Genomic DNA, 16,539 nt, shown 5'->3' on the forward strand with positions numbered 1-16,539 from the left:
TTGGAATGAGATGTTCGACAAGCAGGTGTCCACATACTTTTGGTTATGTATTGCATCTGTTTTCAATGACCAAATTGGAAACGTTTTGGACTGACTCATTCTGAAGTGTTCAACTGACAAATTAAAGGAACTATTTTCAATTAAAAACTGGAAAGAAATATAAATATAAGATATTAAACCTAGGTTAGCCCAATTATTTTGGGGTCATACAATATATTAAGAACCACTTGACACGCCTGCAATAATTGTACGGTTTAGTTCGCCACTCCCCCCTTTTCATGCTGAATGGAACATCCTGAAGTGGTCCAGTCTCCGGCTCGTCTAGGGTAGGCGTTTCGTGCAACTGAACTGACAACAGAAGAAGTTTTAAGGTACACTCACTGTCGGTTCAAGTTGTACAGTAATAATTCACGCCAGTGACATAAATGAAGTTCCAGTGCTTTTACCTATTATTGCAGGGATCACTTAAAGTTTGTTTCATTCACTTTTCTCCAACTTATCTTGAGGAAAGACAAACGTGGCTTGGAGTATAGCAGGACTCCAACATTTGGGAATGCTTCCTCGTTCGGTAAAGTATGTTTTTCTATTTTCTTTTCCACTAATTAAAACTTCCTCATGGGTAAAGGTGGGTGTTGTACACCCACAGCAAAAAATGTAAGTGTGTGTTTCCCGAGACCAGCGTCTACTGCTTTTTCAAGTCCACTGCTGCTAAATACTGTTTCCCACCAAACGGATTACTTTCAGCAACCTATAACTTTCACTAAATATTAAATTCATCATCTTCATGAAAAGTGGTATTGTTTCTAGGCTTGTCATTTACAGTAGGCTGCTTGATCTTAATGCATTATTCATAGAGGCTTTCACGCTGAATACAATGAATTAAACCAGCTGAACTGTTCACGCCATATTATCCTCTCTATTCATAAACCTAGTGTATGTCTTGAACCTGTGGATAAAGTGAGCCCTCTATTTCAACTTTTATGGTCATGGAGGTACCCAAGTAATTACAGTTGGTAGCAAATATGAATCTATTGATTAGAAATCCAAATATAATTTGTGATGTTCACTTCAATTTACATTTAAAATAAGCTAATGTAATTTATCTTTACAGGACAGGAGAGCAGAGTGAAAAGATATTCATTCCCCACAAAAGTCATGTTGTACTGGACTGTACTGCCTGATTGGAAAGTATTGTTTATGGTGACTCTTCTATGGGACTGCTGCTTCTGTGCTGAGGAACTGAAGCCCACAAGATGGCCACTGTATCCCCAAAAGCCTCTGGTCCTGGCCTGGAATGCCCCGACGGAGGACTGCGGCCCGCGGCACAGTATCCATTTTCAGCTGGAGCAGTTCCAGATTGTGGCGTCGCCCAACGAGGGCTTTGTCCGCCAGAACCTCACCATATTTTACAAGGACCGCTTAGGGTTGTACCCCTACTATGATGAGCCTGATGGTACAGCCATGAACGGTGGGCTCCCGCAGGTTGCCAGTCTCACTCAGCATCTGGAGAAGATGCCGGAGGGCATTCAGTATTACATACGTGAACCAGGGGCTAAGGGACTGGCAGTTATTGACTGGGAGGAATGGAGACCACTGTGGATCCGCAACTGGGACTTCAAGGATGTGTACCGCAGACGGTCACGCCAGCTGGTGGCCGAGAAGAACCTAGCTTGGCCCGCAGAGCGTGTGGCTAAGGTGGCCCAGCAGGAGTTTGAGATGTCGACCCGGAAGTTCATGCTGGAGACCCTGAGGCTGGCCAAGAGCCTGCGGCCCAACCAGCTGTGGGGGTTCTACCTGTTCCCAGACTGCTACAACCACGACTACAGGAACACTCTGGAGAACTACACAGGCCGCTGTCCTGACGTGGAGGTGGCCCGGAATGAAATGCTCAAATGGCTGTGGACTGAGAGTACAGCCCTCTTCCCTTCCGTCTACATGAGCACAGTGCTACGCTCTTCGCCCTCTGGGCGCCAGTTTGTCCGGAACCGTGTGAAGGAGGGGATGCGTCTGGCATCAGGAGGAGACGGGCTGGCACGTCCTGTCTTTGTGTATGCCCGGCCCACCTACGCCAACGTATTGGACCTGCTGACAGAGGTGAGGGGCCGTTTCACTGACAGTCACATAGTACTAACCAGGAGCACTTATCCTACCTAGACCTCTGTATGTTCATTGGATTGAGACAGATGGAGGTGAAAGGTATGAGAGAGAGGTTGCTGAAAGAGCACTGGAACAGATTCAGATCCACGCTGGCTGCAGAACATCATACATGTCCTCCAGAGGCAGTGGCTTAGACAGATAGGCCACCCCAGGCCACCTACCTAGACCTTTTGATCAGACTGTTTACCATTGGACAGGAAATCCATCCTGCATATCATATTCCAGCTCAATTCAGTGAGAAAGGAGTTGGAAGAATAATTTCTGTTAACCAATATCTACAGCCTATAAATCTACCCTAATAGAATCTTCATCAGGACTTGAATGATGATTCCGATTCAGTTAATGTTTTGAGGATTCAATGAGTTTTAGTTTGAAACCTTACTTTTTTTTCCTGAATACTCCCTCTTTAAAATCTATTTCATCAATGGGTGTGATTTCTGCTCTTTTGTGTGGTGTGTCTGTGTGCTGGTTTGATTGACCCTGATTCACAGACAGATTTCTCTGTCCTTATCTGTGGCTGCAACCCTTTCCTGCGCTATCAGCAGACACTCCAATACTACCACTCTTTTGTATGTGTGCGAGCAGGATGGGTGTTGGACACGTTACTCGCTAACACTCCATAGTGCATTTCCTTAGGGGGCATGAGCAGATAAGAGGTGGTCATACACAAAGTCTATAGGGTCCAGTGGCCTCTCACGCTCAACAATACTAAGTGCATGTGGTTAATTGTGGTTCAATTTCCACTGGCTGATTTGGGCTGACTGCACGGTGTGCTTTTGTGATAAATCTGTACTCCTATAGTCAAGATTTGTAATGATTTCATCTCTCTGCAGACGGACCTGGTCTCCACCATCGGGGAGAGTGTGGCTCTTGGGGCCGCAGGCATCATCCTCTGGGGAGACCATGCTTATGCAGGCAGCAAGGCAAGTGTCCACACAATGACATCGCTATGAATCACTGAATGACCAAATCACAGGACCTCACTGCTTGTCACAATATCATAGTCAATCATGTCACACACTTGATGATCAGCTGATTATGAGTTTTGTTTTTGTAGCAGCCCCTCTTCCTATCCCTTTTGTTATTATGATGTGAAATGGTTGTAGTGGACTGAAAGCTTCATTTAAATTGGGGAGACGCAGGAACAACATCAATCTTTCAACTCTGTGTGTGTCTTTCTCTCTCCAGATCAGTTGCTTCAGTCTGAATGAGTACCTACAGGGTCCGCTGGGCCGGTACCTGCTCAATGTCTCCACGGCAGCAGAGCTGTGCAGCCAGAGGCTGTGCGGTTCCCAAGGACGCTGCCTGCGCAGACACCCTGACACTGACGCCTACCTGCACCTCAGCCCCCTCACCCACAGCATAGTCAGCCTGGAAAATGGCAAATTCAAGGTTCAAACTCTAGGTCAGCTTGGGGAAGAGGAGATAATGGGCTTTCAGAGAGAGTTTCAGTGCCAGTGCTATAGTGGCTACCAGGGAGAGGGTTGTGGCCAGAGAGACCCCCTACAACAAAGAGGTATCGCACCTTTAGTCATGGGGACATGGGTTCACTGTCTGCTCCTGCTACTCCTCACACTCCTGCTCTGACTGATTGCATACATACATAGTTCATACAGCTACATTTAAAATGATTTAATGTGTATTGGTATACACATGACATTATCTACACACTTCCACTGGGACAAATACAAATGTATTCACTGTGGCCCAGGTTGCTGTAAGGTTGGTGAATCTATGATTAGATGGTGGAACACTGTGGAACACGTACGTAGAGTTATGGTTGTTTGTGTGTTTTGATTTTCTTGATACATTGGAGGGCTCGCTGGAAATAACTTTGTTTACATTGCTCTCTCGCTCTTTCTCAGTTTCCCCCCCAACAATATATATCTCTCTCATGCCTCTTCTTCCCACAACCCCCTTTCCTTTCTACAACCCCTCCCCTTTTAAGTTGTAATTTTCTCATGATCCCAGTTTGTTTTTGTGTGGTAGTTTTCAGCTTATGATGTATGTACAGGTTTGTGTTATGTGTGTGTGCCAAAATGGGACAGATGCACTTGATTTTTTAAATAGCACAAAATAGTACTTAGTGCCTGACCTTTTACATTTTTATCTTTAGGTAAAAGTTCATATTTATATGAATGTATTTTATGACACATTTTATGACAAAAACAAGACTACTATTTTCTCTCCAGAATTGTGCATCTATTTTACTGTGTACTGTGTTTCAATCTCTCAAAATAAATCAAAGCTGTAACAACATCCAATACAAATCTTGCAGATGCATCACTCTTGCTGGTCACTGGTCTATCTGCTTTGTTTCTGGTGGATCCAAAAATCACAATGTACACATATGGGCTATAGGCCTAGACCCTTCAAACTCAACTCTGGACCTCGATGCCAGTTCRACTGCATTTTTTTCATTGTTACTCTCTAATCAGGGACTGATTTAGACCTGGGACACCAGGTGTGTGCAATTAATTATCATGCAGAACAGAAAACCAGCAGGCTCCGGACCTTGTAGAGTAAGAGTTGGATATCCCTGGCCTAGACCTTAAATACAGGCTACTTTTGAGATTGGATTTGTCTGGCACAACATGTTATTTAAAGCACAACCCCTTCCCCCCCTATAATTGTTTGGTGCTGCCAGCCAAATGCTCTTTTCAGCAATACATGTTTCCAGGAAGCTGACACATGACCTAACATTATGGAAAGACACTGCATGTTCATAGAATTCTGAGGGCAATTCTCCACAGATCTATATATCTTTTAAAAAACAGTTTTGGGGTTTTTACATCCAAATTGGTGGGTAATAGGCTACCCTCCCGATTTTGGGGTCAAATAAAACTTTGTCTGAAGCATTGCCTTACTGTAGCCTAGGCCACAACACCATATTTGATTTAACAGCCCTCCTCTACCATAATTATAGGTTTCCTCGAGCCAAAATTATTTTGGTTCCTTTGAAGTCTTTAGCAAGAGATCCTAAAGTTTTATAGGCCTGTGTATTTAGACACATTGCAGATAGCCAGGCCTGTTAAAATGTTAATGCACAGAGCCTGTTTATTTTAATTATCTAATGAATMAATTAATTATCCCGAGTGGTGCAGCGGTCTAAGGTACTGGTTTCGAATCCGGCTGTGATTTGGAGTCACATAGGGAGGTGCACAATTGGCCCAGTGTTGTCCGGGTTTGGCCAGGGTAGGCCATCATTGTAAATAAGAATTTGTTCTTAACTGACTTGCCTAGTTAAATAAAGGTTAAATAAAAATACAAAATTATTAAAGACAGTGCATTCTGTAGGTCCATTCTGAGAGCAATACTTTCTAATCATTTATATAATCCACTATTTTCACGAGATAAATGGGCTATAGTGGTTCCCAACCTGTCCTGTTCCGGGGACCACCAAATCATTGTAAAAAGCTCTTGAGGACCACTATTGGTGGAGTCGCAGAAATTTCTAAACATAAAATATTTTGGCGGTCAAATGTTGTCAATTTTAGCAGTAAATGTAGCACATAAAGGCCTATAATAATTATAATTYTTTATAATAATAATTATAAACCATTTGCATCGTGAAAAGTAATGTAAAATTGCTTATAATACCATTAATACTCCCAACTGTTATTATTTCTGGAAGAAAAAATATATTTAAAAAATGAATAAAGAATTTCGCAAACCACCTGCAGCACCCGCGCGGACCACATGTTGAAAACCACTGGGCTACAGTAAACTAAGCATACATTGGCTTGATATTTCAAACTCGCAGTTCGATTCACAAAGGTGATTCAGAGCGAAATACATTTGTTCATGTATCTTTAACGAATGTCGACTGTATGAGAAAACGTTCTGCCTCGTCCTCTTTTGATTGGTGCTTGGAAAATCTCCTCTGGTTTTTCAAGATGCACTGCATTTAGTTCGCGTGGCGCAAATGGTGATCTGAATTTGCACTTTGTGCAATAAAAAGAACAATGTCCGAACCCCAGGCATAGTGGACGATCTAATCCAGCGCACCTACTTTTTTCTCCAGACCGTTTTCCTTCCTCTTTCTTACTTGAAAAGAGAAGTTGGCTATCAGCAGATCATGCGATAGCAATCACTTTTCTCTATAGTCAGTTGACTTGTAAACCAACTATTTTCCCACGAAACCGATGATATGGGTAAGTAGACTAATAAGGAGCTGTTATTGTGTGATTTTGGTTTAGCTAAGTAATGTTTATGCAGTGCAAATTTTCATTAGATTCCCTTAGCACACTCAAAGTCATGTGACTTACTTACTTCCTCACAATAAAAAAGTAGACTGGAGAACTTGAATCAGTATGTACTGACATTGTCACTCATGGACACTGCTTTTATTTCAATTTGGCAAAATATGGTATAAAAGTTGTGTTTTATCTCTGCAGGTATAAAGTGCATTTCCCCTGGGGCGCTGATTCTTTGTGTGAATGTGGCCAGTATTGTTCTTAGCAGTGAGCATGAAGCAGGAGCACTCCCCACACTGTCCCAGCTGCCCTTCCTCACTGTGTGGAATGCCCCTACAGCCCAGTGTAAGAGCCGCTATGGGGTGGATCTGGACCTGGGAGTGTTCAACATAGTGAGCAATCAGAATCAGAGCTTCATGGGTGACAACATCACCATCTTCTACAATACTAAACTGGGTCTGTACCCAAGATACAACCAAGGAGAGGCAGTTAACGGCGGGGTGCCACAGAATGCCAGCCTGCTGGAGCACCTGAGGGCTACCTCTGAGGACCTCCGGACCTACATGCCTGACAGAGACTTCCAAGGGCTGGCTGTGGTGGACTGGGAGAGCTGGAGGCCACTGTGGGAGCGCAACTGGGAAGGCATGAAGGTTTATTGGGAGGGGTCCAGGGCCCTAGTGAGGGCCAAGCACCCAGACTGGAGCCCTGCTCAGGTGGAGGTGGTGGCCCGCAAGGAGTTTGAGGATGCAGCACGGGCGTTCATGGAGGGCACCCTAAGGTTGGGGGAGCAGGAGAGGCCCAAGGGGATGTGGGGCTTTTATGGCTTCCCCTCCTGCTATAACTACTACAAAAACACAACATATAACTACACAGGGGAGTGTCCTCAGATAGAGTTGAAGAGGAATGATGATCTGTTCTGGCTGTGGAACGTCTCCTCTGCCCTCTACCCAGATATCTACCTGGATCTTGGGATGCGTGGTCTTGGCAACGACATCATCCTCTACACACACCACCGTGTCATGGAAGCCATGAGGGTGGGCGCGCAGGTGACCCCCATGGCCCCCCCTGTGTTTCCGTACGCCCGCATTGTCTACACTTACTCTCTGGAGTTCCTCTCTCAGGCAGGTGCCCCCCTGGTTCAGTATGCTGTGCTGTACTACCAATCCCTATTGTCTATCAGTGCAATAGTATGAGTCTAAGACTGTTATGGTACGTGATACATACTGACCCCTGATTGCTACTTTGTTAGGAGGTCCTGGTCCACACAATTGGAGAGAGTGCTGCTTTAGGATCTGCAGGGATCGTACTGTGGGGAGACAATTCCTACTCCAAATCTAAGGTACATTACAACTTAGAATTTGGTCCATTCCCTGCATATGCAAACATACACAAAGAATGATTATTTGTGATTTCCTGTTTTCCAGGCAAATTGTGAGGCAATCAAAGACTACCTGGATGAAACCCTGGGCCGTTACTTGGTGAATGTGACCACAGCAGCTACTCTGTGTAGCAGGATGGTGTGCTCCTCTCGGGGCCGATGCCAGAGGAGAGACAAAGGCTCCCGTGCCTACCTCCACCTGGACCCCAGCGCCTGGACTGTGGTGCCTGAGAAGAGGCCAGAGGGGGGGCAACGCTACAGGGTGCTGGGCCAACTGAAGCCACGTGAGGCTGTGTACATACAGACCCACTTCCAGTGCCAATGCTATCCTGGCTGGGGAGGTAAACGCTGCTCCAAGCCCCTGTAGTTCTGATCGAGACAATCCCCTTGTGTTTAAAGGAGCATCGGTTACATTACGCTACATTACATTACGTTAGCCCACTCTGGTTACTGTACTCACTCTTATGCGACGCATTATACCCAGTCCTGAGCCAATAAGGTATAGCAGTATAACAATTATAACCAGCGTTGTTGCATTCGTGACCCTCATTCAGACTCCCCCTGCTCAACACCAATCTGCCTCTGACCACTCCAGATAGGTGGGTTACATGTTACCAGTTCGATGAGTTTACTAGTGAGGGATGAAGTGATATGATATTATGAACAGTTTATTTGTAGATCATTGAGAAAGCCAGGAATAAACCATAGTTGACATTGACATTTAAGCACATGTCTGTTTAGAAAATAGTTTCCAGACATTTTACAAAAGTAGAAATGTAATCTCGTTAAATTACAGTTTATGACCTGGGATTATTGCTATTGGTTTCAAACACGTCACAGAAAATCAGTGGTTAAGCTTGAATCCGTTGTTGAAACAATAACAAAGGGGTCATTCCGCCTCTGTTTCGGTAAAAAGCTGAGGGATGGGCCTTCTAGAAGTGTAACCACTCTCAAATTTATAGACAGAGCTATGGATGCAAGGACTGACCATCCATAAAATCAAAATGATAGTTTTAACCATGTTTTGATGCTATACAGTGTTTACATTGTTTACCAACATTAGAGTAAGACAAGATTATATTTTGGGTTCTGATGGGGTATGCGAGTTGAGCTAAGCTCATGATGCATTTACAAGTTATATTCTTCAAGAATCAATGGGTATATATCATTCATAAGTCCAAAAATGGATGTAGCAACTAAGGATTCTAGCTTTAAAATAATGCTTCATTTCGGGACTAAGTTTTTAAAGCTATTAGAGCTAAGGAGATCCACACCAACTGGAGTGGTGCTTGACAGTTTCAGCTGTTAGCTAATGGCAAAGTGATTCTTGAGCACCACAAATGTACTCAGCAATTTACCAGAACCCTGTGGGCGTATACGTGACTCATTAGAAATGTGATGCAATGTACTCATGATTGATACTGTATGGGTGAATATATTGTCTACCAGATACTTCAACTGAAATGTTTTTGAATTTTACATTCAATAAATGATTTCACTGGCATATCTGTACTAAAATCACAATAGGAAGTGGGCTTAAACCATTTCAGCACAGCTGCATGTGATATCCCAACCTCACACCACAGTGGACCTATTATGGATGCCTTGTACCCACACTCTCATTTAGAAAGAACATTGTTATTTGTATACTCGTGTGTGAGCTGTTAGCAGAGGAGTAGCATGCTGAGCTCTGACAGGATTCTCTGGGTTTCCTACTGCAGGTCTGTGACCACCAGGTGGTGGTATGTAATAATTAAACTGAAACAAGAGCTTACCCAAGGCTTTATATGTAGCTACTACTGGTCACCACAGCTCAGAGTGGATTAAGTGGCTCTTTGCAAAAGATAATTGGCCCACAAAAATGTATGGATAATTTCATGCCTCAGTTTCGAAGAGCTCTAAATATGAGTGCTTATCCACTGTATTGAACTAACAGACACTGACAGACACAGTCTCAGTGTCTTCTTAGGAACATGTGGCGACCCTGATGCCCTTGATTGATTTTCACGCAGCATGTAAGACCCTGTCTCTTCTGATAGCTGCTGTTTCAATATGGTGTGGTTGGCTGTAATTTGGCTTTCTCCCTGGAGGATGGGCTTGCTCTTTCCCACTTCCCTCTTTATCACAGCAGACTGGATTGGGGGGAAATGAGAAAGATATCCAAAGGCTGCTGTTTCCACGCACTATTATTCCCATATATGGAAACTAGGAATATATAGGAACCTTTTAGAATCATCAAAACTGTGGTTTTGGCCTGCACTGACTTTAATTACACATTACATTGTGTAATTACGCAATGATAAGGAAAAAGATGAGAACAACGTAATGTTACAACAGTCATAATAACAATTTGAATGCAACTTGTAGCTGTTATATTTTCTCCTTATCCCATACTCCAATACTGAATAGAGCTGACCTGTAGCCTTCAGGTAGATCAGCTATAATGAGAGGCCACTGTGAGCGTTATCTGGCTCCTGCTAGAAACACAACTCTCCAAACAATTGGCCCTCTCTCCCACTAACTAACCCCCGTCTGTCAGTTCCAGTGAGCCGGGCCCTCGCTCTCCATCTCTCTATCCTCTAATCTCCACATTTGTTCATTTTGGTGTCTCGCTCTGTCACCCCTGTGGTCACGCCTCCCCCTCCCCTCCCCTGCCGCTCGGTCTAGAGATTGTCTCGGTGGCTCTTGGTATAATAAGTGGTTCGTCACACTCTCTGTCCGTGTCCTTCAAAAGAGTCAAGACTGATCAGGCTTCATAGAGGTCTGATGTTCTTCTGTATCTCTGTAAAGATGTGTTGTCCCTTGTGTGAGCAAGTCTGTTTTTGTTCATTGATTTTTCACTGTGGGAGGGGAGTGGGAATCAAGTCAAGTTTATTTGTCATATGCACAGGATACACATGGTACACAGTACAATGACATCAGAACCTGTTTGATGTGGTTATATACCAACTGTGACCACACTGGCTCCGAATATCTTTGACTAATTACAGTACCAGTCAAAAGTTGACACACCTACTCATTTCAGGGTTTTTCTTGATTTTTTTCTACATTGTAGAATAATAGTGAAGACATCAAAACTAGGAAATAACACATATGGAATCATGTAGTAACCAAAAAAGTGTTAACTTCTTATGGCTGCAGGGGCAGTATTGAGTAGCTTGGATGAAAGGTGCACAGAGGTGCCCAGAGTAAACGGCCTGCTCCTCAGTCATAGTTGCTAATATATGCATATTATTATTAGTATTGGATAGAAAACACTCTGAKGTTTCTAAAACTGTTTGAATTATGTCTGTAAGTATAACAGAACTCATATGGCAGGCAAAAACCTGAGAAGTTCCACTTCCTGTTTGGATTTTTTCTGAGGCTGGTAGATTTTCAACCAAGCTCCCATTGAAATTACAGCGAGATATGGATGAGTTTTCACTTCCTACGGCTTCCACTAGARGTCAACAGTCAATAGAACTTCGTCTGATGACTCTACTGTGAAGGGGGGCCGAAGGAGACAGGAATGAGTAACCACTGCCATGAGGTGACCATGCATTCACCACGCTCGTTCACGTGAGAGGCAGCTCCGGTCCATCGCTCATTTGAAGTCAATGTAATTCTCCGGTTGGAACGTTATTCAAGATGTATGTTAACAACATTCTAAAGATTGATTCAATACACCGTTTGACATGTTTCTACTGACTGTTACGGAACTTTTGGACATTTCGTCACGTTTTAGTGAACGCGCTTTGTGACTTTGGAATTGTTTACCAAACGCGCTAACCAAAGTAGCTAATTGGACATAAATAACGGACATTATCGAACAAATCAAGCATTTATTGTGGACCTGAGAATCCTGGGAATGCATTCTGATGAAGATCATCAAAGGTAAGGAAACTTTTATCATGTCATTTCTGGTTTCTGTTGACTCCAACATGGCGGCTAATTTGACTCTTGTTCTGAGCTCCGTCTCAGATTATTGCATGGTTTGCTTTTTCCGTAAAGTTTTTTTGAAATCTGACAGCGGTTGCATTAAGGAGAGGTATATCTATAATTCCATGTGTATAACTTGTATTATCATCTACATTTATGATGAGTATTTCTGTTGAAACGATGTGGCTATGCACTATCACTGGATGTTTTTGGAACTAGTGAATGTAACGCGCCAATGTAAACTCAGATTTCTTTATATAAATATGAACTTTATCAAACAAAACATGCATGTATTGTGTAACATGAAGTCCTATGAGTGTCATCTGATGAAGATCATCAAAGGTTAGTGATTAATTTGAGCTATATTTCTGCTTTTTGTGACTGCTATCTTTCGCTGGAAAAATGGCTGTGCTTATTGTGGTTTGGTGTGACCTAACATAATCYTTTGTAGTGCTTTCGCTGAAAAGCATATTTGAATTCGGACACTTTGGTGGGATTAACAAGATTACCTTTAAAATGGTATAAGACACATGTATGTCTGAGGAATTTTAATTATGAGATTTCTGTTTTGAATTTGGCACCCTGCACTTTCACTGGCTGTTGTCATATCATCCCGTTACCGGGATTGCAGCCATAAGAATTAAAAATCAAAATATATTTTATATTTGAGATTATTCAAAGTAGCCACCCTTTGCCTTGATGACATTTGCCTTGGCATTCTCTCAACCAGCTTCACCTGGAATGCTTTCCCAACAGTCTTGAAGGAGTTCCCACCTATGCTGAGCACTTGTTGGCTGCTTTTCCTTCACTCTGCGGTCCAACTCATCCCAAACTATCTCAGTTGGGTTGAGGATGGGTGATTGTGGGGGCCAGGTCATCTGATGCAGCACTCCATCACTCTCCTTATTGGTCAAATAGCCCTTACACAGCCTGGAGGTGTGTTGGGTCATTGTCGTGTTGAAAAACAAATGATAGTCCCACTAAGCACAAACCAGATGGGATGGCATATCGCTGCAGAATGCTGTAGTAGCCATGCTGGTTAAGTGTGCCTTGAATTCTAAATAAATCACTGACAGTGTCACCAGCAAAGTACCCCCACACCATTACACCTACATGTAATAATACTTTTTTGGTTACTACATGATTCCATATGTGTTATTTCATAGTTTTGATGTCTTCACTATTATTATACAATGTAGAAAAGAGTAAAAATAAAGCAAAACCCTTGAATGAGTAGATGTGTCCAAACTTTTGACTGGTACTGTATATTTACACAGTAGCACAGTAGGCCAATGCACTATTTGTGACCGTTTCACAAAATAAAACTCATGAGCTCTCCTGTTCCTAAGTACACGGACACAATAGATGCTTGATGGAGGCTGAGGTGTTTGTGGAGACTGTCACACAAAATGTTCTCTGACACTTCAATAATAATATATCCATCAAATGTAAGAAAATGACATCAGGACATAGGGGGGGGGGGGGAGGCGTGGTGATAGAGGTCACAATGTCCTATTTCTCTGAGATGGGGCTCTGATTGCACTCACTTCACTGAATGGCCATTTCTCCCTCTGAGTGGCAGACATACTCTATCTGGCTGTTGTGCATGTCATATCAACGCAATGCCTGAATGCAGACTGTTTCAAGATATTCACTTTCTTTATTCATGGAAGATAAATGAATAACCTTGTATAAACTCTCTCTCAGGGGTATGACATGAGAGGAGTGTGTATCTCTGCGCGTGCAGGTGTGTGCACATGGGTTTGTGCGCCTACCTGTGTATGTGGGTGCGTGTGAGTTGAAGATTTGCTGTCTCTGCAGTATGTGTCCTGATGAGAGGTGACCTGACAGACTGTCACATGTGACTTCTCCACCGATGAGCAGCTCTGTTCTCAACCCCTCCACCCCGCCAGACCCCATTAGAGCTCGGTGAATACCACCACACACAAACACACACACCAAGGTTAACCCCATGGACCTTCAGCCAATGAGGGAAACTTGCACTTTTCAGATAAGTCATTTATTATGTAATTAATTTAAATGTGATTTATTTTTGTAAGCAGATAATCCATTTCAGCATTTTCATTTTGCTGAATTTTGATCTATGCTCATTTGAATAAAATGTTTTCTCCATATTAGTCTGGGTAATGAAGTGGATCTCCGAAGAGAGATGCTTTTGTTATGAGAGGAGGCTCTTGGTAGTGGCACAATGAAGGAGAAGACTGACATGCTGGTCACCTCACCGTGGGGAAATGCTGATTGGATTGTAGATGGGAACCAGTGGAGAATAAGAATAACGACTTGTAATTTGCTACAAAATAGGAAGAAAATATCTTATCATCAGTCTCTAGTGACACCTTAAAATACCACTCATCTCATACAATTGTATGCACACAATCATAAGTAAATGACTGTAAGATGGCTGCCATTGCAAAAGGGAAGGGATCACTGCAGCTACCTCGCTTTCTAACCACGATGGCTGCCATTGCCAAATGTTTTGTGTTCCTTTTTCAAACAGTCTCTGAACATTAATATCAACCTGACAAATGTTGCATTAGCAGCAGATAGAGCAATAGCGATCCCGTGTGTTGGAGGGCCTTAGCACATACCGTGCTTGGAGCTGATTTCGAATGAACTACATCCTGACACTTAGTGGCCTTGCCTAAGGCTGTGGGGACCTGAGAACCTAGTCTAAGAAAAATTCTACCAAAGTTTACAACAGACAGCAAACAAACAGTTCTGTAACATCCATACTCTCTCCTATAATACGTATGCTATGTCTTTTAAAGAACTCATTGATCTCAATCCACAAGCTGATCCAGCTCCTACCAGTGACAGAGAGACAACGAGAGGAAGAGAGAGAGATTAGAATGTCATTTGCATATTTCTATACCCATATTTTAAAAAATCCACAATTCAGTCAAATTGTGTATCTTCTTATCATATTTTTTATTTCATTCTTGGAGATGTAGCTTGCCTTGTGCTTTTAATTAACTTAAAGCCCCACTAAACATGACTCTTAGAGAAAAATTCATTTTTAGAACATAGAATAAACTTTTCTCAGTAATAGCAGAGGACAGCTCTTAAGACGTTTCATGGACTATTCACCACACGCCTTGTATAGCAATTATGACTGTAATGGAGTACATTAACCATTGACACATACATTTTGCATCGTATAAAATGTACCATTAAATTCACTTTAATTAAACACACACACACACCACCTCTCCCCTCCCACTCACACACACACTATAGACATGAATACACATCCTTATATAAATTCAGCCTTTGTACAGGAATCCCAGGAATGCCTGTTGTTCGGCCTCAACAGAAATGTCACGGTTACATTTTGTAACCTTTACTAGAGAACGTTATCTGCTCTGATAGCGAGGCAGAGCTGGGACGGGGACCACGGCGATGCGATTGGATTTGAAAGGTCCCCGTCGGAGTCATGCCCGCGGGCTATCTCCCCTTCACAGTTCAGCAACACCAGCGCTACGGCAGGCCGTCCACACCACACAGTAAAGTTACAAGGATCTAATCTGTCCCAGTGTATCTGCGTCTCTCCACACACAGCATCAGGCTGGGGGAAGATGGAGGGTATAGAGGAGGAGGGATGGAGAATGGAGAGAATAGAGGAGGATGGGGAGGGATGGAGGATGGAGAGAATAGAGGAGGGTTGGAGGAGGATGGAGAGAATAGAGGGTTGGAGGAGGACAAAGTAGGGATGGAGGATGGAGGGAATAGAGGAGGGTGGGGAGTAGGGATGGAGGATGGAGAGAATAGAGGAGGGTTGGAGGAGGATGGGGAGTAGGGATGGAGGATGGAGAGAATAGAGGGTTAGAGGAGGATGGGGAGTAGGGATGGAGGGTGGAGTAGGGATGGAGGATGGAGAGAATAGAGGAGGGTTAGAGGAGGATGGGGAGGAGGGATGGAGGATGGAGTAGGGATGGAGGATGGAGAGGATAGAGGCGGGAAGTGGAGGATGGGGGATTCTCTGTCCATATTCTTCCTTGAGGTACACCATCCATGCAGGTATACATCTCAGTCCACTCCCATTTACACACTAGGGGGCAGTAGTAGTTAATGTAACTCAACAGGTGAAACTGGGCGCTGATATTTTACTGCATGTGGATAGTCTCTCTCAGTCGTGCTGCCTGGGCGAGGTCCCTACTTGCATTTTCCCAGCCATTTTGTTTGCTTGTCATGGCTGTGTGATGTATTCACCGCTTCATCTTTCATATATCAATAAACCCTACAATACTTCAACATGTTATCGTATGGAGATCTTACACATTTGTGTGGCTCAGTTGGTAGGGTATGGCATTTGCAATGTAAGCTTTGTGGGTTCAGTTCACATGGGGGACCAGTATGGAAATAAATGATGGAAAATATATCCACAAACTACTCTGTCTCTCTGGATAAAAGCGCCTGCTAAAATTTTTATATTAAGAGTTCAGACATTTAGAGCTCATATATAGTTATTGAGTCTCTTTTTTATTGTGGATAATGCAGCAAATACTTTGAAATGTTGTCTTTGTCAGCATGTTGAAAGGTCAGAATGGATGCCAGCCAAAATAAAAGGCCTCCAGGAAAGGATTCCTGTGTGACCGATCCAGGGTGGCAAAATGTCGGTAACTTTCCCAAAAACCCTGGTTTTCCAGAAATCCTGGTAGGAATCAGGTCTTCCTGCTTTTTACCTCTTGAATCCGGAATCTTTTAACCAGGATTTCTGGAAAATCTGGGAATTTTAGGAAAGTTAACAGAAATTTGCAACCATAGACCGATGAAAGCACTTCCGAAAACCTCTATGCACTTCTAAGAAAATTAACAATTAAGTAATCTTCCTCTTTTTTTACAGATTACAGCACCTGGTATTCCAGGAAG

The 16,539-nt window shown here is 43.2% G+C and overlaps 2 protein-coding genes across 3 annotated transcripts; both read left to right on the top strand.

The window, feature by feature from the left end:
- The first annotated feature begins 295 nt into the window (after nucleotides 1–295).
- Nucleotides 296–4,416, top strand: LOC111970060 (hyaluronidase-2). 2 transcript variants are annotated; one of them, XM_023996566.2, is made up of 4 exons: nucleotides 296–573; nucleotides 1,112–2,094; nucleotides 2,991–3,080; nucleotides 3,346–4,416. In XM_023996566.2, exons 2-4 carry the CDS (start codon nucleotides 1,156–1,158, stop codon nucleotides 3,742–3,744), a joined length of 1,428 nt encoding a protein of 475 aa, XP_023852334.1. In that variant the 5' UTR covers nucleotides 296–573; nucleotides 1,112–1,155; the 3' UTR covers nucleotides 3,745–4,416. The 2 variants fall into 2 exon arrangements, with proteins under 2 accessions (XP_023852334.1, XP_023852325.1); XM_023996557.2 differs by having other exon boundaries at nucleotides 296–568.
- A 1,465-nt stretch (nucleotides 4,417–5,881) lies between these two features.
- hyal1 (hyaluronidase 1) lies at nucleotides 5,882–9,235 on the top strand. Its single transcript, XM_023996577.2, has 4 exons — nucleotides 5,882–6,311; nucleotides 6,555–7,474; nucleotides 7,603–7,692; nucleotides 7,778–9,235. Exons 1-4 carry the CDS (start codon nucleotides 6,308–6,310, stop codon nucleotides 8,096–8,098), a joined length of 1,335 nt encoding a protein of 444 aa, XP_023852345.1. The 5' UTR covers nucleotides 5,882–6,307; the 3' UTR covers nucleotides 8,099–9,235.
- The last annotated feature ends 7,304 nt before the right edge of the window (nucleotides 9,236–16,539 follow it).

Source organism: Salvelinus sp. IW2-2015, linkage group LG1 (genome assembly GCF_002910315.2).
Source record: "Salvelinus sp. IW2-2015 linkage group LG1, ASM291031v2, whole genome shotgun sequence".
Lineage (NCBI taxonomy): Eukaryota > Metazoa > Chordata > Actinopteri > Salmoniformes > Salmonidae > Salvelinus > Salvelinus sp. IW2-2015.